This window comes from Suillus subalutaceus (genome assembly GCF_016647625.1).
Source record: "Suillus subalutaceus strain FC151 chromosome Unknown DFJ58scaffold_3, whole genome shotgun sequence".
NCBI classification, from domain to species: Eukaryota; Fungi; Basidiomycota; class Agaricomycetes; order Boletales; family Suillaceae; genus Suillus; species Suillus subalutaceus.
The window spans coordinates 362,797-384,839 of NW_024540252.1; the positions used below are offsets into that span (position 1 = coordinate 362,797).

The following is a 22,043-nucleotide window of genomic DNA, read 5'->3' on the forward strand; positions in this document are numbered from 1 at the left end:
CTTGCCCTCCCTCGGTCTGCAACCACTCTTGCCCTCCCTCGGTCTGCAACCACTCTCGTCCTCCCTCGGTCTGCAGCCACTCTTGCCCTCCCTTGGACTCCAGCCACACTTCTCCTCTCAAGGTCTGCAGCCACTCTCGCCCTCCCGTGGACTCCAGCCAGTGTCGTCCTCCCTCGGGCTCCAGCAACACTTTTCCCCATTTCTGCAGCCACTCTCGTCCTTCCTCGACCTGCAGCCACTTTCGTCCTCCCTCGGTGTGCAGCCAGTCTCGCCCTCCCTGGGTGTGCAGCCAGTCACGTCCTCCCTGGGTCAGGAGCCAATCGTACACTTCCTGGGTCAGGAGCCAGTCTCGTCCCCCCTCGGTTTGCAGCCACTCTTGTGCTTCCTGGGTCTGCAGCCACTCTCGCCCTCCCTGGGTCTGCAGCCACACTCGTCTTATCTGAGTCTGCAGCCACTCTCGTGCTCCTTCGGTCTGCAGCCACGCTCGTCCACGCTCGGTCTGTAACCACTCTCGTCCTCCCTCGGACTGCAGCCACTCTTCTCCCTGGATCTGCAGCCACTCTCTTCCCCTCTCGGTCTGCAGCCAGTGTTGTCCTCCCTCGGACTCCAGCCAATCTCCTCCCTGGATCCGCAGCCACTCTCGTCCTTCCTCGGTCTGCAGCCACTCTCGTCCCCCCTCGGTCTGCAGCCACTCTCGTCCTCCCTCGGTCTGCAGCCATTCTCGTCCTCTCCAGGTCTGCAGCCACTCTCGTCCTCCCTTGGTCTGCAACCATTCTCGTCCTCTCCAAGTCTGCAGCCAGCCTCGTCCTCCCTCGGTCTGCAGCCAGTCTTGCCCATTCGTGGTTTGCACCCAGGCACGTCCATCCACGGTTCCCAGCCAATATTGTAAATCTGAAGTACGATCTCCCCGAAGCCACAGAATACAGATGAGAACTGCCAGTGGCTCCGGTGGTCGAACAAGGAAGGATAGCGAAAATTTTAATCGATGGGGGTCCTCAGGTTGCATAGCTTGGCTCTGTTTCTCCAGTTCTGAGAGCGCATCCAAGAGAGCCGTGCTTTCCGTAATCTCCGTCATCAAGCGGAGAGACGAATGTGCGAGTAGGGAGTGGGGTGATGTGATATCGCATACTTGAGGGAGGCCGCAGTTGGAGGGGTCGGAAACGTAGTCGCGAACGGATGAGTGATAGATATTCACGGGGTGAATGCTGTCTGTAGGGATATCCATGACAGACCGTAGCTGTATCAGCGTTGTCTGCACATCCCTGCCCAAACCAGGGCCAAGAAGTGACGAGATCTGCGAGATGGGAAGAGGGTCTGCGAGCGCGGCGACGATGGACAAGTGCATGTAAGCCCGCTTGGGGTCGGCACACGTGGAGAGGATACAATCGTATAACTTATACACCTCCGTTCCTGGTAGCAGCTCGCTCGTTAGCTTCAGCATCAGCCGTAACCGATCGCGAGGATCATCGTCTTCACTGTCAATAATGAAGTTCATCATTGTAGTCGCCACGATGAAACGTCTACCCGCTCGGCTCGCCAGCTTCACAAGATCATCCTTTGATGGCTGAGGGAAATCGGGATGGCGACTTGTCAGCTTTGCGAAGGAATGCTGTAAGAAAACATAGATATCTGTGTCGACATCGGCGCCGTCGAGCGAGATAATGGTAGCAATGCCCTCCCCAGAAGTTTTCACTGGGATTTCGCACAACAACGGCCGCACCTCTTCGTTCTGAAAGGCTTCAGAGATGTGGGTTTCCGAGCGACTTGTGAGCAGAATGTGTGTCACGGGTAGATTAGGCTCACGAAGAGCTCGTGCAAGGGAAAGGATGAGATCGGTAAGCTCGGGTTCGGATGTACATTCATCAAGGGCATCGACAACAAACGTTAGAGGTGGACACCCGCGCAATCTGAGTTGAAGTTTCCGGAGCGGTTGGAGAAAGAGAGCCTCCATCTGGTCGTAGAGAGACTTGTCTGGGTCTAGTAGAGCGGGATTGTCACGGATAGCTCTATTCACATCCTTCCTGATGCTGGGAAAATTGGTGGCAAGCTGATAGACAAGCGTCACGAAAAAATACCCAGCCGTGCAACGTTTCGTGTGCTTGCGCGAGAAAAAGAAGGTTCCTCCGAGCCGCTTTTCGACGTTAGTCTGCTCTGTCACTTTTAGACCTCTCATCCTCTCAGCTACAGTGAACGCAACGGCAGACTTTCCGACGCCTGCCGTGCCGTGCAGCCAAATAAGTCGATTCTTCTCTGGGTCGTCTAGTACTTCGTATATGTAGGCGAGGAGATCCACCCGGGTTCCTTCCAAACATTTCGGGTGGGGCTGACGTTCTCGGGAGTTGTATTCAGCACCGTTTACAGCAACCTGGGACAGCCTCGCCCAAGTTCCTTCGAACGATGGAAGAACTGTCAAAAGGTCAGAAAGCGAGAGAGGGACAAGAGTGAGAATACCGACATTGTTCCTCACTCATTCACGAAGGTTGTGATATGCGTGATGAAACGGACAAATTGAAAGTACTAGCTGGGTGTGGTTAGAAATCATCTGAGTGATATTTATCTCCAGGGACGACGTACGAGGATTTGAAGGATCTGTTGAAGTCAAGGTAAGTTGTCAACTTGGGTCCCAAAGCGCGATGGAGATGGGGAATGGGATGAATGGATGTTTCAATCTATGGAAAGCTTGCTGGACGGTCCGGGTGGCATACAGTTCGAGAACGAGTGCTGGGCGCTTGTCCACCTGCAGGAGGTCACGAGGTTGTTGTGCATGCTGTACTCGGTAATATTAGTACGTCTTCAGATGTGTTGAAGTAGAAATACTAGGAGAGATAATATCCTTGTATTGCAAGTAAAAACCTGTAAATTCTGCAGTATATAAGGTGTAGTGTCTGTGTTTGAATTCCGTCTCCACTGCTACGTCAAATTCTTGCCAGTAATATAATTCAAAACACTGCATTTCAACTTCAGCGTTCTGCGCAGTAGTACTATTAATATAACCTTGACCTTCTATTCCTAACAAAGCCAAACATCGAGTCTTTTTTTTTTTTTTTTGGAGAAGCGAGTCTATTACACAGCAACCGACACCGTCTGGCCCTATGTAAACGCTTATAGCGATATCTACTAGTAAATATCGTCCGAGGAAAAATGCTCTTACGCACACTTCACTTTGTGAAGTAGTGTGGGACTCTAATTCTGCCTGGTTTCCACGGTCTGCGAGGGCCTGGGCAGCGTGATACCCACTAAAACCTCAGGGTTGGACACCCAGTCGTCATAGGTTTGGTTTTGTTGTGCGTCGTTTATGACGTCAGACCACGTGGATCTTACTCTTATTGTTGTTTTGGTGTCTCTTCTAGTTTTGCTGGCTATCGCGCGATCTAGTTGGAAATGGCGGTCTATAACGTTTAACCATCTTTTCTTGATTTGTTCTTCCGAGTGAGTCGTTTCTCGTATCACCCTTTTGCATCTTAGGGTCCAGATTAGGTATGCTGATTCTGATATCAGGATTCACAGGAGGCGTGAGGTGCCTTTCTTTATTGCGGCGTCGTGTCGATGGGGCGTGTCGTCGTCTTGTGGGGTGCTCAGGATGGTAATGGTTCTGCATCCAAGGATGATGCCTATGTTAGGGTCCGTCCAAGGTCTGTGACATTGTGGCCATAATTTACTTGCTAAATTCCAAGTGGTTTTCTGGGTAGGGTCGCTACATTGGGTTAGGATGTGTTCCATGGATTCGGTTTCACCGGGGCAGTGTTGACAGGTTGCCCTGTGTTCGTATGAGGGGATTAATGTCCAGAAGTCACCTATTCGGTATGCAGTGTTCAGAGTTTTGTACAGGAACGTCTGTACTTTCTTTGATATATCTTTATGTCTACAGTTTCGCCAGATCGTGGCATCTGTTTCCAGGGTTGACGACACTGTTTGTATTGCGAATCTAGACACGTCGAGCAGGGATAATGTGGTTCTTTGTATTCAAGGTGGGATTTATTCATTATGGCCTTGTACGCTAATTTCTGAGTTATCATTTCTAATTTAGCACCTTGTGTATCGAAGTTTCTCGGTACATATGTGTCTATATCGTCGGTGGTCGGTTTTAGTGCGCCGGTACGTGCTAGTTGGTCTGCTTGTTCATTGCCAGTGAGGCCATCATGTCCTTTAGTCCACTGGAATGTAGTGGGTGCTGGGCGTCTTCTTAAGTGGTAGGCTGTGGCTTGGAATATATCCGCGTTGTCGATGCCAATCCATCCTATGTCTTCCCAGTGCTTTAGGTGTGTTGTCAGTCCGTTAATGACATATTTCAAGTCGGTGATGATCTTCAGTGGGGTTAACGGGTTAACCGATTGTAGGGCTACTAGTACCGCCATTAACTCGCCAATTTGGTTTGAGTGTTTATCACCTGGTATACTGACTGCCTTGTTTAATGGGTTGTTTTCGCTAACCCATATTCCGCTTCCGCAGGTGGCGTTCTTCTTTCCGTTGTTGATGCAGGATCCGTCAGTGTACACGGTCACTTGTTCGCTCGTTGTGTTTCAGCCTGTTCTCGGGATACGGAGGCGATAAGCTGGGATTTGTATGAGTCTGTCGGGGTTGGTGAATATTCGGAAGCATTCTGACAGATGGTTTTTAGATGTAACCGAAGGATCAAATAGGATCTCGCCCTGTTGTCGTGTTCTCATTTGTGAGTTTTTTTCCAGTCGTCTGTGTGTAAGAGTTAAATCGTCTTTTCTAGGTGACATGTTCAGGTTGAACAGGGGGTTTAGGTTGTCAAGGATGTGTTTGGCCGTCCTGGCGCATTTGTCGGGGTTCTTACAGCCAGCCAGTCTGTCGTCAATGCAGGTGTTGCATACACAGGTTGCTTTTGCATAGTGGGTACCAGTGTTGTTTAGTCTCGCCGTTGTCTCTTTTAGGTCTCTAACTGACTTAACTTTGTGTATAGAGTGCAAGCATTTGTCTTTCGTTTTGTGGTATGTTTTGGGTTGGGCGCCTAGGTGGCACCACGTGGGCATTTGGCTTTTTAGTTGTGCTGATAGTTTGATAGGTGCGAAGCTCACGTTGTGTTTGCGTGCAGACTTCAACATATTCATTATGGTCTTTGGCAGTCAGTTTGCTTTTTGGCCTTGGGTGGGCGGGTCCCAGGAGGTAAGGAATGAGTTTATGTCTGACTGGTTCCTAATCCCACTCAGTTTTAAGGTGTTGATGATGGCGTTGGTCACAAATGCCCAGGTTGGTCTGGCGTTGGATATATCCATGAAGGCCTTTACCCAGGTTATCTCGATTGCTTCGTTTCTCGCTCTGATGTTCAGCAGGTCTAGTCCGCCTTCTTCAATTGGTCTTTCAAGTCTTGAGAGGCTTATGGGTGGTGTTTTTCGGTCTTCCCAGATGAAGGTGCATATTTTCTTTGTTAGTGCCGATTCAATTTGTTTAGGCATCCCTTGTGCTTTTGTTAGGAATTGAGTCATGCCGCCAACTATCATTTGGACTATGAGTCGCTTTCCATCTAGAGAGGGGTGGCATTGGTTCCATCGTGTAAGGTTGCGTTCTATTTTCTCGAGGACTGGTTCCCACGAGGTTGTCTGGTCGATCTCGTTTCCTACCCATGCGCCAAGTGTCCATATTGGATTTCCGTCTTTTGCTATGTTCACTGAGTCATGCCATGGTACATCCAGGGCGTGCATTTTGTGTTGTTGCACTACTCTTTCTCTGTGGGTTTTAGAGCCAATTGGTAGTATTTCTGTTTTCTCTAGGTTAAACTTTGCTCCTGACGCCAGGCACCAATCTTTTAGGATGTTTTCTAGGTCCAAGTACTTATCTTCGGACGAGAGGTAAATTGTGGTGTCATTAGCATACATGTTTACTACCACCCGGTCGTTTAGGCCTGGGATTTGGAAGCCTTTGATATTTGGTGAGTTCCTTATTGCGCATGCCAGGGGTTCTATGGCTAAATTGAATAGTAGGCAGGAGAGGGGGTCACCTTGACGTACCCCTCTTGTGACTTTGAATGGTGAGCTAAGGAAGCCGTTTATTGCTACGTGGGTGTATGCTGATTGGTATAGGTTTTTGACAGTTTTTACAAATAGCGGTGGCAGGTGGAAGGATTCCAGGGTCTCAAAGAGGTAGGTGTGTTGGATTTTGTTGTACACTTTTTCTTGGTCGAGCGCTATGATTACTCCATCTTCCTCCATTAGATCGGCGTAGGTCATCATTGTCTGTGCCAGTCGTATAGGGTCGAATATGGACCTCCTGGGGATGAAGCCACTCTGGTTGGGGTGTACCAGCTTATGGATGACGCTGGCTACTTGAATTGCAAGGGCTTTGGTGAGTATTTTGTAGTCTGTGTTTAGTAGAGTGATCGGGCGGTAGTTCTCAATTTTTGAGCAGTCTTTTTTCTTATATAGGGGGCACATCCATCCCACTGTGAATGGGGAATCGGCTGTTACACCATGCAGTTGGATATCCTTCATTATGTGCGTCATTATTTTGATCACATCAAAGCTAGGTTTCTCATTCTTTTTAGCTTCGTTGTGTTTCTGGTGGAGTAGTTTCCATACATTGTATGGTATACCATCAATGCCTGCAGCACTTCTGGACTTCAATGATGTGAGGGCATTGAGGACTTGTTGTTCTGTTAGTACTTCGTTCATTGATTCTGGTGGTGTTTCAAGTTTTTGGTGTTCCGGGATTTCTGCAAGGGATTGTTCTCTCACTTGACGTTTGATGTTTTCAGTGTGTTGGAGTATGTCGGCTGATTGAATTGTGTCGTGGTATGTTTTCGTGATTTCAGCCATTTCTTCCGACTTACATGTGTATCTCTCAGTGTTGTGTATCTGGAGTCGGTGGATGATGTCTCTTGGGGTCTTAGGGCTGTTTACTTTGGACCAGTACTTACTGATGGTCTCACCATGTGTAGCCCATTGTGCTTGTGCACGGAGGGAGGCCTTTTTAAAGTTCTTTTTTGCAGGTGGCTGATTTCTTTTTCAAGGAGTATTTCATTCAGTCTCACATCTTCCGATCCGTCAATGTTCCGGTCATTTGCTAGTTTGCGCATGTCTTTTGTTAAGGAGTGGATTCGTTGGTTTATTTTATGTAGGTGAGTCTTTGCGGTGTCTCTGGCTATTGTGTTCATATCATTTTTTAAGGAGCACCAGATTCTTTGGGGGTTTATTTCATTGGTGTGGGGGGTAGGGTTCTCAATATCGGCTTGGGCTTTAATGCCAAGGGTGATGACTTTGTCCATTAGGTCGGTGTTTGTTACAAGACCTTGTGGCCAGGACCAGTGGCCTTTCCCGATGTGGGGTAGGTTTGGTGGAGCGAGTCTCACTGAGACTAGGTGGTGGTCAGTTGGTATTTGGCAGATGTGTGAGTCCCAGTCAATCAAACTTGTCGCGTGGCGTTCTGACACATATATTCTATCAAGTCTTGACAGTGTTTGGTGGTTACTGCTGAAGGTGAATATCCTGCAGTGCGGATGTGCTATCCTCCAGGTGTCTTGTACCTGCAGTGTTGTTCTCAGGTCGCACAGTGCATCTATTGTGGCTTCGTTATCAAATCGTGCTGGGGCCCAGTCTATTGGGTCTTCAGTGAGGTTGAAATCGCCCATCATGAGGTCCGGGGCATCAAGGCTTAGTTTTAGCCATTCTGATTTAATTTTGTTCCAGAAATTCAGATGTTCATTTGGGTTGTTTGGTGCGTACACGTTTAATATTTTTATTATATTGTTTTCATGCCATTTAATGGAGAGAAGGGCTGCTCGTCCCGGTATTAATACTTGTATTTTAGTGTTAGTGGTATTTATAATCTCTTTGTTGAGTATGAATGCTATTCCGGCTGAGCTGCAGGGGCGCGTCGTGTCACTAGAGTTCAAGACTACTAATCTTCGCGCATACAGGGTGTCAATTTGCGTTTGGTGTTCGGGGCACAGGTGTGTTTCCTGTACACATAATATCCCGATCTGTTTTTCTCTCATTTCTCTATTGATTGTTGTCCATTTGGAGATTTGATTTTGACCAAGGTGCATTGATGTGTGTCCTTTGATGTTTAAAGTTGCGATTTTAATATTTGCTCTCATTTTGCGGTCTGTGTTGGTATGTCCTAGGGGCGGTTGGCCTGTCGCCGTGTTTTGGGGTACAGGGTCCCAGTTGATGTTAGGTGCGGGAGGGGAATGGGTCGTTGTGTTGGGGACGGGCATGATGGGTTGGGTGAGTCTTGATAGTTGTGATTGGGTGTATAAGTGGTCACGGTAGTAGTTACGCGGTGCGTATGTGTTACTCCCACTCATTATCTGAGGCTGAGTGGGGTTTTGCCCGGTTAGGGCACTTCCACTTCCAGAACTCCCAGGACAGTCATCGAAGGGCCTCCCAGTGGCTCGAGGCTGCCCTCCTCCACATCTGGGGGGGTGAGAACCAAAACCAGTTGAGGGACCGTGTTGGGGGGGGGGGGGGCATGAAAGGCGTATTTGGGGTGATCGTCATACTAGAGCTACCATACAATCATGTATGTAGCTCAGAGCCGGCATGTTATGACCAACTAGCAGTGGACTATGTTAGCATTTTTGATATATAGCAATGCCCAGGTCATTACTATTTACTACTAATGAAAACTTCAGCCTCTCGGCACGGCTCGTCCGAACCTAAATAGGTATCTGTGGTCTGGCATGCACCATGCTTTGGTGAGACGACACCTGCTTTCCTGTCCCGTTTGCACAGTCAGTATATTTGGGCAGGGGTCTATGTTTTACGGTCTGTGTCTCGACAAACCGTTGTTGCTTTCCAATGGCTCACATAGCTGGTAGGAACCGGGCCTAGGCTGGAGTCTTTGGGGCATGTTTTGTTAGTCTTAGTGTTGTGGGCACAGTGATAGCGACAGGATATATTCACGATGATGGTTGGCACAAGGAGGTACAGATATGTGGATGTAGGTAGTAGTAGTGATAGGGCTGAGGGGTGCTTGGTGGGTTATATGTGTAGGGGGATGTCTGTACCATTTGTATATATTGGCGAGGGGATAGTGCATGGGTGTGTCTAGGTGTGGCGGCCATTCTTACCGCCTCTAGGTCTCCCCGATTGGTGGGATGAGTTCGTCGCGTTCCTGGCGCTCAATTTTGGGCCATTCCAGAGTGGAACTTGGGGGAATGGGCATAGGCCGCGGGGATGTGTGAGGGAGTGGCAGATCTGGCAGGGGTACAGGGCCGCTGCTATCCCACAGCCGTCAAGGCCGGTTGGGTATTCCAAGAGGTGAAGGAAGCCGCACAGGTCTGTCCAGGTTTTTGCATCATTGGTGGGACTAGACGCGAGGATGTTAAAGCGGGGTATGGAGAGGCCTCCAGTGATTTTGAAATTGAGGAGTTCAATGCAGACGGAGATAATGAATTCTCGCGTGGCTTTGTAAACCAATTCCTCGTCTGGGAAGCTGCAGTTTGGGAAGCCGCACATTGAGAAAGTGTTGTCGATGTGGTGCCTGTTGTTGTTGTGGGCCCAGACATCCACGACGGCCTTCCGGACGACGTCTGTGTTCGAGGTAGTGAAGCCGGACAAGCAAAAGAGTAGTTCCGGGGGGTGTGTGCAATTGAAGGGGAGTGCCTCGAATGTGATGTCTGTGGAGGACCAGATGCACTGGTTGACGATGAGATTTGCCGTCTCCTCAGGCAGTCTATGCACTAAGAAACCGACAGGGAAGTCTTTCGCCCCTCTACTGCCATGGGGTTGCAGGGGGGAGATGTGGATGGGGGGGGGGCTTCTTGGTGGACGAAGTCAGCTATGATTGCTATACTAGCGCGGAGTCTTTCTGCGATGATTGCGGGCTTCTCTGCAACGTCTTTGCCTGAGTGGTCAAAGACGCGGACCATAAACTTTGGGTGTTCCACTTGGAACCAGGCTAACAACACCTTGTTGTCAAGGTGATCAAAGATTTGTGCCGAGTGGGCCATGTGTACTTTGGGGAATCCTCCCACAGGCGTAGGGGTGAACTGTGGGAGTATAGTACGATAGTTTATGCCGTCCCGACTTAGGACAGATCTATTTGCTTCTGCTAGTGCAAGGTGTGCAAGGATTGCACCTTCTTCCGCAGTTTGTGTGCGTGTGCTCATGGTGGGCTGGCTGGGTGGAGCACTCATTGCTTGGTCCACTATGGCATTTCCAGGAGCATGGATAGAGTTACTCAGGTCGCTTTGAGTAGCGTTACTCTCCAGGTTCTTAACAGGTGTAGTCACTTTGAGCTCTTGGGTTACGAGGGGGTTTGTTGGAGGGGTGGGGCCAGCAATTTTGCGGTGGGTGGGTGTGGGAGTATCAGGGGGAGAGGCAGGTGAGGAGGGTGGGTCGGGTAAGAAGTTCAAGTGCTGGTCCATGTCGTCGTCGTCTGGAAGAACGGAAGTAGTGTGGTCCTTCGCGAGGTGTCTGAGATGGTAGATGTGGAGTAGAGGGGTAGGGGCGGGTGGATTGAGAGTGGACTTTGAGTGAGCTTGGCTCTTTGTCTTTCATCTCTAGAGTGGACGGAGTTTCCTCGATGGTTTCTGGGGGTTTTTATATGATGGGTTCGGGCACAGTTTTCTGCTGGTCTTCGGTAGGTAGGTTCGGGGGTTGCGTCGTGGCCGAGATCATTTTGGCGATAAGAGGATGTGTTGTAGCGTGATTCATCTATATGGGTAGTAGTTCTCATGGGAGACGGTTAGTGGAGGCGATAGGTGGGGTGGAGTCAGTTTAACAGTCAGTTATACAGTGGCTCAAAAAACCGTCCGTATGTTTTGGCATTTTCACTATCTATAATATTGTGTGAGAACAAACAAATGCCTCAAAAACATGCTTATACCACATTGTAGTATGGCTTCAGGGCTTTCATTTGAGCCCTACACCGTGGGAATCGGTGGAGATATGGTGGAGATACAAGGCTCACAAAATGGTGACTCATGCGGACAGTTTTTTGACTCAAGTATTTTACAGTAATAACCAGGTATTCTAGTATTTTGTATGACCTCCCTTGGCTTTAATTACTGCCTCTATCCTTCTAGGCATACTCTCAATTAATTTCTGGCAATCCTCAGCTGTGATCTTCCCCCATTCCACTGCTACTCTCTCCCAAAGCTCCCATACTCCTTTAGAGGGGTTTTCATAGGCTTGAAGCTTTTTCTTGAGTGTTCCCCAGAGATGTTCAATGACATTGACATCAGGAGACTGTGCTGGCCAGTCAAGAACATTGATGTTATGTTCTTCAAACCATTCCCTAGCTCTTCTGGATGTGTGCTTGGGATCATTATCCTGTTGGAAAATGATATCTTCTTCATCAATCCCTGATTCTGCCAAGCTAGGCAGCAAGTGGTCATTTAAAATGTCCACATACTGCTCAGCATTCATCTTCCCCTCAACCTCAGCAAGCATTCCCACACCATTCCATCCCATACAGCCCCATACCATTAAAGAACCTCCTCCAAACTTGACAGTCCCATTAACCTCTCTGTCTGTTAGGCCATCTCCCTTCTTTTTCCATACATACACCTTCCCATCTGACCCAATCCTATTGATTTTGGTCTCATCTGACCATATAACATGCTTCCAGTCCTCTACAGTCCAGTGTTGATGAGCTAAGGCAAAGGCTAGTCTTCTCTGCCTATGTTTGATGGAGAGAAGAGGCTTTTTCTTCTTTGTTACTGCCTTGAGATGAGCTGCCTTGAGAACATTCCTCACAGTTTGTGAAGAGACAGGGGTAGTGATGGTGGAATTGATATAATGGGTGGCTTGGACAGCATTATCAGCCTTTCCTGTAGTGATATGTTGGATAATAGCCCTTTTGTCAGTAGAGGTAAGCTTGGATGGACGTCCTCCACAAGAGTTTTCCTTGTCTGGGTGGCTTTCTTTGATGAACTTGGCCACAGTGGACTTGCATATTCCAGTTCTAGAGGAAATTTGGTGAGCAGAGAGGCCAGCATAAGACAGAGAGAGGATATTATCTCTTTGAGCAGAGGAGATGGCTTTCATGGTGATTATGACTATGATACATGAGATATTCTGGTTTATATAGTTAGATATAGTCATAAAATAACATAATGACACCACTTTATAATTTATATAATAGTGGCATGATTTTTATGGTGTCATAAATAATGATTTATATAGTTTTAATATACACTCAAAAAACTGTCCACATGAGTCATCATTTTATAAGCCTTATATCTCCACCATATCTCCGCCGATTCCCACGGTGTAGGGCTCAAATAAAAGCCCTGAAGCCATACTACAATGTGGTATAAGTATGTCCTTGAGGAATTTGTTCATTCTCACACAATATCATAGATAGTGAAAAATGTCAAAACATGCGGACAGTTTTTTGAGCCACTGTATTACATCGAGCGCAGCCCATCTTCTTCATGGGGGTTTTTTATTTGAGCTTAGTGTGATGGATAATTGTGCTAACACAGAGAGGGTGCCTCGTTGTCAGTTATTGGGGTGTTGTCTTGGGACGTGGGTCGGTAGTTTTCAGTGTTGTGCTGTTCATTTGCGGGTTCAGCTCGTACATATGTTCTGGGGGTCAACATTGGTTTTGGTATGGTTTTGTTCATTTTCCTTTAGATGGAGGTGGGGATATGGCCAGTGGATTACTGTGAGCTGTAGTTGCTCAGCCTTGCCCGCAAATTTTTGCGTGGGAAAACCGACCATTGGTGGTGGTACTGGTTCAAGGGCCCCCCCAAACATCGAGTCTGTCTGTCATATACCATATATCCGGTTACAGATCCGATGATCTGGATCTCAGATCCGATCCAGATCCGATGAACATATCCGTCGTCCGGTCCACAGATCCGCTTTGATTCTTATTTCATTTCCTGTTCATATAACTCTAACTATCGTTCATCTCCTTTCGGTATTCCTGTACACCGGTATACCGGTTATCCTTTACTTCCGCTATGCTTACTGATCCGCTATGCTTACTGATCTGCTACACTTACGAATCCGCTTTTACTTGTACTTCATTCCCGGTTCATGATTCGTGATCCATCCAACTTACCAATACACTCCACTTAGACTTTGCTTATTGATCATTCCGTTAGCTATCCGTAGTATATAAACCTTTGTATATGCGCTGTAGTAGATCAGTTCGAATATCATCTTAGATTGCACTCATTCCGTCTGGACTCTGAGTCCCTCCGTTATCCATCCGGACTTGAGTACGCTACTCTTGTCTACTCTGAGACTTAGGATAGATTCCTATAAGTCTACATATCCGCCTCTGTCTTCGGACAGTCCTCACCCGTTAGTTTCTAGTCCGGATCTGATCCGGATTGGCCGTTACTCTATACGTTCGATATCCGGAAGTCTTAACGGATCCATTGCAATACTTATCCGTTTCACTAGACGCGATACTTTAGCTCTCTGAAATAAGGGGCAAGACTCGGGAAAGGGGCACAGCGCACGAGCTGAGGCCGAAGCCCTTCGGATCCGATACTACTTGAGTACGGTCTTAACAGTATATTCGAACTCATACCTTTCCGAGTTACTTAACATCTATCATGCCTCCTACCAAGACACAAACAACTCTGCATGCGGTCGGACTAACCTCCCTCCGTCGTGATCCGACACCTATAGTCAACACCTTCACCAGTTTCTCTCAGCGCCGTGTTAGCGCCCACGGAACCGCTCAAACCATATCCGAACTCCTTAATCGTCGACACCCGGAAACCCCAACACGCACTCCTGCCGTAGGACCTCCGGACGATGATGATCCCGATGATGGTGATGATGATTTCCCTGGTAATCCACCCGATGATAACGGTGGTGATCCGGATGATGATCCGGATGTTGAGGATGATGAAAATGACGGTCTAAACCCACAAGACCGCGTTATGCTTCGACTCTCAGAAGCCATCGATAACCTTGCTCGCAATAATCGTCGCGCGCCTGCATCCGAAGATTCTAGAGTCAAGGTCCGAGAACCGGATACCTTCGACGGATCCGAACCACGGAAGCTCCGTGCGTTCTTTGTCCAGTGTGAGCTTAACTTCCAGAGCAAGCCTAAGGCTTTCCGTACCGGAAGGGCTAAAGTCAACTTCGCCCAATCCTACCTTAAGGGTATGGCCCTTGAATGGTTTGAACCGGATCTCCTGTCCGATGATTTGGACGACCATCCGGATTGGATGGATGACTATTCCGTGTTCATGCTTGAACTCCAAGCCAACTTCGGGCCTCATGACCCATCCGGTGATGCAGAAATGCAGCTCGAACAGCTCCACATGCGCGATGGACAGCGCATCAACAAGTACGTTGTGGAATTCCAGCGTCTTGCTTCACAGGTTCGTGGCTGGGGCGACGGAGCCTTACGACGCCAATTCTACAACGGACTCCCGGCCCGTATCAAGGATGAAATCAGTCGCATGGGTAAACCCTCTACTCTTTCCGAATACAAAGTCCTCGCTCAGACTATCGACGCCCGATACTGGGAACGGAAGGGAGAGATCTCTCGAGAAGCTAAACCCACTTCATCCACTACCCCTAAGCAATCCACTTCTGACCGGACGAACTCCAATACGTCCGGATCCGGAAATCACAAATCCGGAAATTCCCATGATCAGAAGTCTACAAAGCCATCCGCGTCCTCGAACTCGTCCGCTCCTAAGGTTCCAGATCTTACTTCCAAGCTGGGTAAGGACGGAAAGTTAACGTCCGAAGAGCGGCAGAGAAGAATGGACAAGAAACTCTGCTTATTCTGTGGTGGACCCGGTCATACTGCTCGGGAATGCACCAAGTCTACTTCGCGTGCTGCCAAAGGCCGCGCTGCAGTAGTCGCTCCGGAAGTCAAACCGGATGTCTCTACTGAGACAAAAAAATAGTCCGCGACTCTCCTAGCTCCGTGCAGGAAGAGGGTCGCGTTGACTCTGCCTGCACAAAGGAGTTAAGACTCAACGCTGTCGCGCTCTCGGATCCGACTTCCCTCTGTCCATATGTTTCACTTCCGTTACTTCCATCCGTATCCGAATTTCCAGCTCTTGTAGATTGTGGTTCTTCTCATTGTTTCATAGATACTGCGTTCATCCGAAAACACAAAATCCCTACATATCCGATACCTACGATTCCGCTCCGCTTGTTTGATGGTACTTGTAATAATACTATTTCCGAAGCTATAGATTTGTCCGTCCGCTTTCCGTCCGGTGTAGTCACCTCTGATACGTTCTACGTTACCCCTTTGGATTCATCTTGTTTTATCGTTCTTGGATATAGCTGGCTCACCCGACACAATCCGTTGATTGACTGGGTTTTGGGCAGCATCGAATTCCGGACGACATCTCATGGAATGCCATCGACCCCTCCGACGTCACTTCCGTCCTCGGATATCCCTCCTCCGACGGAAACCATACCTCCTCCGACTACATCCGTACCCTCCGCTGATAACACTGTTCCTAATATATCCCTAATCAATGCAGTTGCCTTTTGCCGGGCCTGCAAGTTAGAAGGATCGGTCCAGTTCAGTATATACCTTCGACCATTCGGTGTCGATCTCCGATCCGCTTCTCTATCGTCCGATCCTCCGGATCTATCCCAAATTCCTTCGGACTATCACGAGTTTGCGGATGTCTTCGACAAGGGAAAGGCTGGTCAGCTTCCTCCACATCGTCCTTATGATCTGAACATAGATCTGGAAGAAGGAACTAGTCCTCCCCTCGGAACTATCTATTCTCTATCCCTGGTCGAGCTTGCAGCCCTCTGGAAGTTTCTTGATGAAAATATTGCCTCTGGACTCCTCCGCTCCTCATCCTCTCCTCACGGAGCTCCGGTCCTATTTGTCAAGAAAAAGGACGGATCCCTCCGCCTTTGTGTGGATTTCCGTGGACTCAACCAGATCACTAAGAAAGACCGATATCCGTTACCCCTCATTGCCGACCTATTAGACTCTCTGAGCCGTGCTAAAGTTTATACCAAAATCGACCTCCGATCCGCTTATCATCTCGTCCGGATAGCGGAAGGGGACGAATGGAAGACTGCCTTCCGAACGCGCTATGGCTCCTATGAATGGTTGGTGATGCCTGGAAGGTCTCACTAACGCTCCAGCAGCATTCCAGCGCTTTGTCAATAGCGTGTTTGCTGATATGCTGGATGTATGTGTTATCGTATATCTGGACGACATCCTCATCTATTCCCATGACCTTGCATCCCACAAGCAACACGTCCGAGAAGTACTCCGTCGACTCCGTAAACATCGTCTCTATGCCAAACCCGAAAAATGCGAATTCCATTCCACTTCCGTTGAATATCTCGGATATCTCCTATCTCCGGACGGCTTAACTATGTCGTCCGATAAGATCCAAGCTATTACTGACTGGCCGGAACCTCGGAAAGTCAAGGATATCCAATCCTTCCTCGGATTCGCAAATTTCTATAGACGGTTTATATTCAACTACTCGGATATCGTGGTTCCGTTAACACGGCTTACACGCAAGGATGCTCCATGGAACTTTTCCGATGAATGTCGGAAATCCTTCGAAGAACTCAAGAGAAGCCTTCACTACGGCTCCGGTGCTTATGCACTGGATGCTGGATGTTCCTATAGTTGTGGAAACCGATGCCTCTGACTACGCTATAGCTGGAATACTATCCATAGTATGTCTGGACTCAGAGCTTCGGTCCGGTAGCAGTTCTACTCTCGACGCTAACCGCTCCGGAACTTAACTATGACACCCACGATAAGGAACTCCTAGCTATATACGAAGCTTTCCGGACCTGGCGACATTATCTAGAAGGCTCGGCCGAGCCTGTAGATGTTGTCATGGACCACAAGAACCTTGAGTACTTCGCCACTACCAAACTCCTCTCTCGCCGTCAGGCCCGCTGGTCGGAATTCCTCCATCAGTTCAATCTTGTCATCCGCTTCCGTCCCGGAAAACTCGGAGTTAAACCGGATTCCCTTACTAGACGCTGGGACGTCTATCCCAAAGAGGGGGATAAGGACTACACTCGAGTTAACCCTCATAACTTCCGTCCGGTATTCACGTCCGAACAGTTAGCTTCATCCCTATGAGCCTCAACCTTAGCAACTCCGGTTCTTAGAGCAGCTGTTCTAATGGATATTGATGACCTTCAGAAAGACATCCTGACCGCGTTCCCTAATGACCCTATTGCAACCAACCATCTTCCGGTACCTTCGGATCCGAGATGGACAGTGGACGATAGGGGTTTCCTCCGTTGCGACAACCGTATATATGTCCCAGAATCCGATAACCTTCGACTTCGCGTCCTCCGTAATACTCATGATCACCCCTTATCCGGACACTTTGGTCAAAACCGAACCCTAGACCTCATCCGACGCGAGTATACATGGCCGGGTATACGCACCTATGTTAAGGACTACGTCCGGTCCTGCACTACCTGCGCCCGAGCCAAGGTTCCGAGACATAAACCCTATGGATTGCTCAAGCAACTACCCATACCGGAAAAGCCTTGGAATTCCATATCCATGGATTTCATAGAGCAACTTCCGGACTCATCCGGCTTTACAGCCATCCTTGTTATCATAGATCGTTTATCCAAACAAGCAATATTTGTTCCGACTCACGATACCATTACCTCTCCGGATCTCGCTCGTCTATTCCTACTTCATGTGTTTTCCAAGCACGGAGTTCTGTCCCATGTCACCTCAGATCGCGGTACAGAGTTTGTATCCCACTTCTTCCGATCCTTAGGAAAAGCATTGGATATGGTCCTCCACTTCACATCCGATATCATCCGGAAGGGGATGGACAAACCGAGTGTGCCAACCAAACCCTGGAACAATACCTTCGGATATATTGCAATTATCAACAGGACAACTGGTCGGAACTACTTCCCTTAGCAGAATTTGCCTACAATAACGCTCCAAGTGCTACTACCGGAGTATCGCCTTTCTTTGCTAATAAGGGTTATCATCCGAACATATCCGTCCATCCGGAACGCGATCTATCCTCCATCCGCGCTCGCGACTATGCTATAGACCTCGACGACCTTCACCAATTCCTTAGAGAAGAGATGGCTCACGCCCAAGAAAGATATCAAGGACCTGCGGACGCTAAACGGAAACCTGCTCCGGATATCAATATCGGAGACCAAGTCTTTGTCAAGGCTAAGTACTTCCGGTCCACTCGTCCGTCTAAGAAACTCTCGGAAAAGAATCTAGGTCCGTTTGAAGTCATATCCCGTCCGGGTACCCATTCCTTTACCATCCGACTTCCTGAATCCATGAAATCCGTCCACCCCGTCTTCCATGTCTCACAGCTAGAACCATCCGTTCCGAACACAATTCCCAATCGGATCCAGCCTCCTCCACCTCCGGTCGAAGTCGACGGAGAACCAGAATATGAGATATCCGAAATCCTAGACTCTAAGCTGGACCGTCGTAGAAGACAATGCCAACTCTTATACCTCGTCCGATGGTCCGGATACAAAGGAACAGACGAAGAGACTTCATGGCTACTAGCCATGGAACTCGGAAACGCGTCCGATCTAGTCTCGGATTTCCACACTGCATATCCAGACAAACCCGGTCCTATTGCTATACAATGAATACACAAAGCGGATATACAAGTACACTAGTAGCAGAGAAGGCAGATCCGAAAATCCTCAGCCATCCATCTCCATGTCCCCACCCGATCCGGATTCATCAGCGTCCTTGTCAGTGGCCTCAGAACAAGCCGCCTCTGTAATCCAGATTCCATTCTGGATCCCCTCAAGAAGGATGGTCTGGAACTCCCTCTGCTGCTCCAAAAACGCCTCCAAGTTAGTATTCATCCACTCTATAGCAGTCCTACTCCCTTCCGCCACTCCGATGCTCTGCTGGAGCAATCTGTTGGTCCGAGCCAGTTCCGCTACAATGCTATTAGCGGCCGCGACCCAGGCCTGATCATCATACTCCACTTCCACCTCATCCGCTACTACCGTCTTCATATCCGGATCCGGAGTCGGACTCTGCTGGCGCTTCTTACCCTTGCCTCTCGGAGATGGGTTCTCAGCAGCGCGCTGCCTCTTCTTAGACTTGGAATCTGTAACGGTTCCAGGTCGTCCGGGACAAGGAGCCTTGTCCTTCCGGCACGCGTTACAAGCCTTGATCTATCCGAGCGTTAAGAGTCACGGATCCGAAGATTCAAGGACGACTTGCCAAGGAATTGCTATCCGCATCGGACCACAGACAGGCCCGACCCTTCTTAGCGCAGCGGGTACAAGCCCCATCCCTATCTGCTGAGATAGCGCGAGACTACGGATCCGATAAGGGACGGATCCGATAGAACAAGTCATAACGCACCATTTCCGCTACTATAGCCCTGCGCCTAGCCTCCTCCGCTTCCCTTTGGACCTCAGCCCGTTCAATCTTCTTAATCCCTGCCAAGCGCTTCCGTTCCGCCTCTTCCGCTTGTTGCTTCAGCTTTTCAGCCTCTTCCTCCTTCCGAACCTCGGCCTCAGCAGCAGCCAGCGCGGCCTGGATATCCGCCAGAGTCTGCTTAGCGGTCTTCTTAGAGCCGGATCCGTTATCAGTCATGGTTGAGATAAGCTAGTGGTAGTGAAAAAGTAGGGAAAGGAAGGAACACCCTGCGACGCTTTGGCATCCGTATATCTGTCATAATCCGAACTCAGCAACTTCTCCCATCAGCTTCTCCATTGTCTCGCACTCATATCATCCGTTCCGGATCGCTGATTCTTGTGCCTCTAGGGATCGGCCCTAAGGGGGGGATACTGTCATATACCATATATCCGGTTACAGATCCGATGATCTGGATCTCAGATCCGATCCAGATCCGATGAACATATCCGTCGTCCGGTCCACAGATCCGCTTTGATTCTTATTTCATTTCCTGTTCATATAACTCTAACTATCGTTCATCTCCTTTCGGTATTCCTGTACACTGGTATACCGGTTATCCTTTACTTCCGCTTTGCTTACTGATCCGCTACACTTACGAATCCGCTTTTACTTGTACTTCATTCCCGGTTCATGATTCGTGATCCATCCGACTTACCAATACGCTCCACTTAGACTTTGCTTATACTTTCGTACATAGCCTCGCACCTTTGCTTATTGATCATTCCGTTAGCTATCCATAGTATATAAACCTTTGTATATGCGCTGTAGTAGATCAGTTCGAATATCATCTTAGATTGCACTCATTCCGTCTGGACTCTAAGTCCCTCCGTTATCCATCCGGACTTGAGTACGCTACTCTTGTCTACTCCGAGACTTAGGATAGATTCCTATAGTCTACATATCCGCCTCTGTCTTCGGACAGTCCTCACCCGTTAGTTTCTAGTCCGGATCCGATCCGGATTAGCCGTTACTTTATACGTTCGATATCCGGAAGTCTTAACGGATCCGTTGCAATACTTATCCGTTGTGATACAAGACTTATCCGTTACAATACTTATCCGTCTCACTAGACGCGATACTTTAGCTCTCTGAAATAAGGGGCAAGACTCGGGAAAGGGGCACAGCGCACGAGCTGAGGCCGAAGCCCTTCGGATCCGATACTACTTGAGTACAGTCTTAACAGGTGGCACCCACCAAAAGCAAGACAATGTTTGCGGCAGCATTCATGCTCACAACTGAAAGCAACACGGCTTGACTTGCAGCCAAGGACAGCACAATGATGAATATCAGAGCTGGCGTCCTGAGCATGAGATGCATCAGTAATTCACACATTCCTTAACATCCTTAATCAGCTTATCTCACTTATCTCAAAACTTGTTTTCTCTCTCTCACATCATTTACCTGGCATATCTGATATTTTTTTAATGTGGAACATAATAAAATATGTCCATTAATACATCTCAACATTTTTTTTCTTAATACATTCAAGTTGAAATTTCAGACAAGTAGATCCACTTTCAACAAGGTGGTTAAGTGTGAATAAGTCTGTTTAAGGGCAAAATAAGGAATGTGTGAATTTTCTGATGTGCATGAGACTCAGGAATGAGACTTGCACCTGCCATGGGTGGCAATGAGCCGGAATGCAACATCGGTGATAAGTTAGGTGGAGATTGGTTCGGTGAGGACTTCAGAGACCCCCATCAAAAGAACTCGGGTTTTCCTGCAGCTGTCATCTTAGAGCACTAATGCAATCAGCATTTAGCAGGTGGCTTCCTATTAATGAAATGAAAGCCCTTACCATAGCATACCACCACCCACAGTTGTCATTCTTGCTCGAATTAACCACACGCCACTCCAGTGAGTCACCACATTCATGGCAAATAGACACCCATTCAGGCTTGAGAAACGGTGTAGTTGGTGGGATGTCAGACATCAGGACTTTGTATGCATGAGAGAGCGCAGTAAATAAGTCACATAGAACTGCTCAGGGACTACATGAGATATGCTGCAACTATGAAGCAAGGAGAGACACCTACATGAAGTCCTATTGCAGGGAGTACATACCAAAGAGTAGAAATTGCTGGATTTGCTGTCCTGGTGAATCATAGGTAAATGTGTTACATGCCCAAGATGCTATAAGGTTGAGCTTCATGTTGAACCAATGATATCACAGAAAAAGACATGGTACACACTAATTCAACAAACATACCAAGTGTTGCCTAGCTGGTGGTGGGCAATGATGTAGGCCTTTGGGAGGTAGTAAGCAAGTGGGTGGAACATTCATTACAGTTGATGGTGATGGTTGAAGACAAGAGTGATGTGCAGCGTGTGGCTTATCTAAAGATTGTGATTGGAATCTCATTGAAGCGGTCAGCATATTATGTCATGTACATGTGATTAATATATTACAAGTGCTTGCCGCTGCGCGGCTCGTTGGATGGATCTAGTTCAAATCTAATAACAATTCTTTATACACGACGTTGGACGTATTGAAATCGTCATTTGGTTTGTCTTCTGAAAATAGGATGCGTGAATCGTCTCGTTGACGGATCCGTGAAAGGGCTGTGTACAGTTGACCGTGTGCGAAGACTTCGCAGCGAAGGTTGAGAACGGTCTTGTCAAGGGTTAGACCTTGGCAACCATTGAAAGTCGTTGCATATGCAAGACGGAGGGGAAATTGTAGACGATGAACAGTCTAACTTACGCGTGGGGGTGTGAATTCGAAGTGGATGCGGGGGATGTATTGAGTATCT

The 22,043-nt window shown here is 48.3% G+C and overlaps 2 protein-coding genes across 2 annotated transcripts; both read right to left on the reverse strand.

Moving 5' to 3' along the window:
- Positions 1–6,856: 6,856 nt before the first annotated feature.
- Positions 6,857–8,005, reverse strand: DFJ58DRAFT_649856 (Endonuclease/exonuclease/phosphatase; the record flags this gene model as incomplete). The annotated part of the gene is made up of 1 exon (XM_041381548.1): positions 6,857–8,005. The coding sequence occupies one exon, from the start codon at positions 8,003–8,005 to the stop codon at positions 6,857–6,859; it is 1,149 nt and encodes a 382-aa protein (XP_041250534.1).
- Positions 8,006–9,008: 1,003 nt separating this feature from the next.
- Positions 9,009–10,330, reverse strand: DFJ58DRAFT_836095 (uncharacterized protein; the record flags this gene model as incomplete). The annotated part of the gene is made up of 2 exons (XM_041392279.1): positions 9,009–9,643; positions 9,757–10,330. The coding sequence occupies 2 exons, from the start codon at positions 10,328–10,330 to the stop codon at positions 9,009–9,011; spliced, it is 1,209 nt and encodes a 402-aa protein (XP_041250535.1).
- Between the last annotated feature and the right edge of the window lie 11,713 nt (positions 10,331–22,043).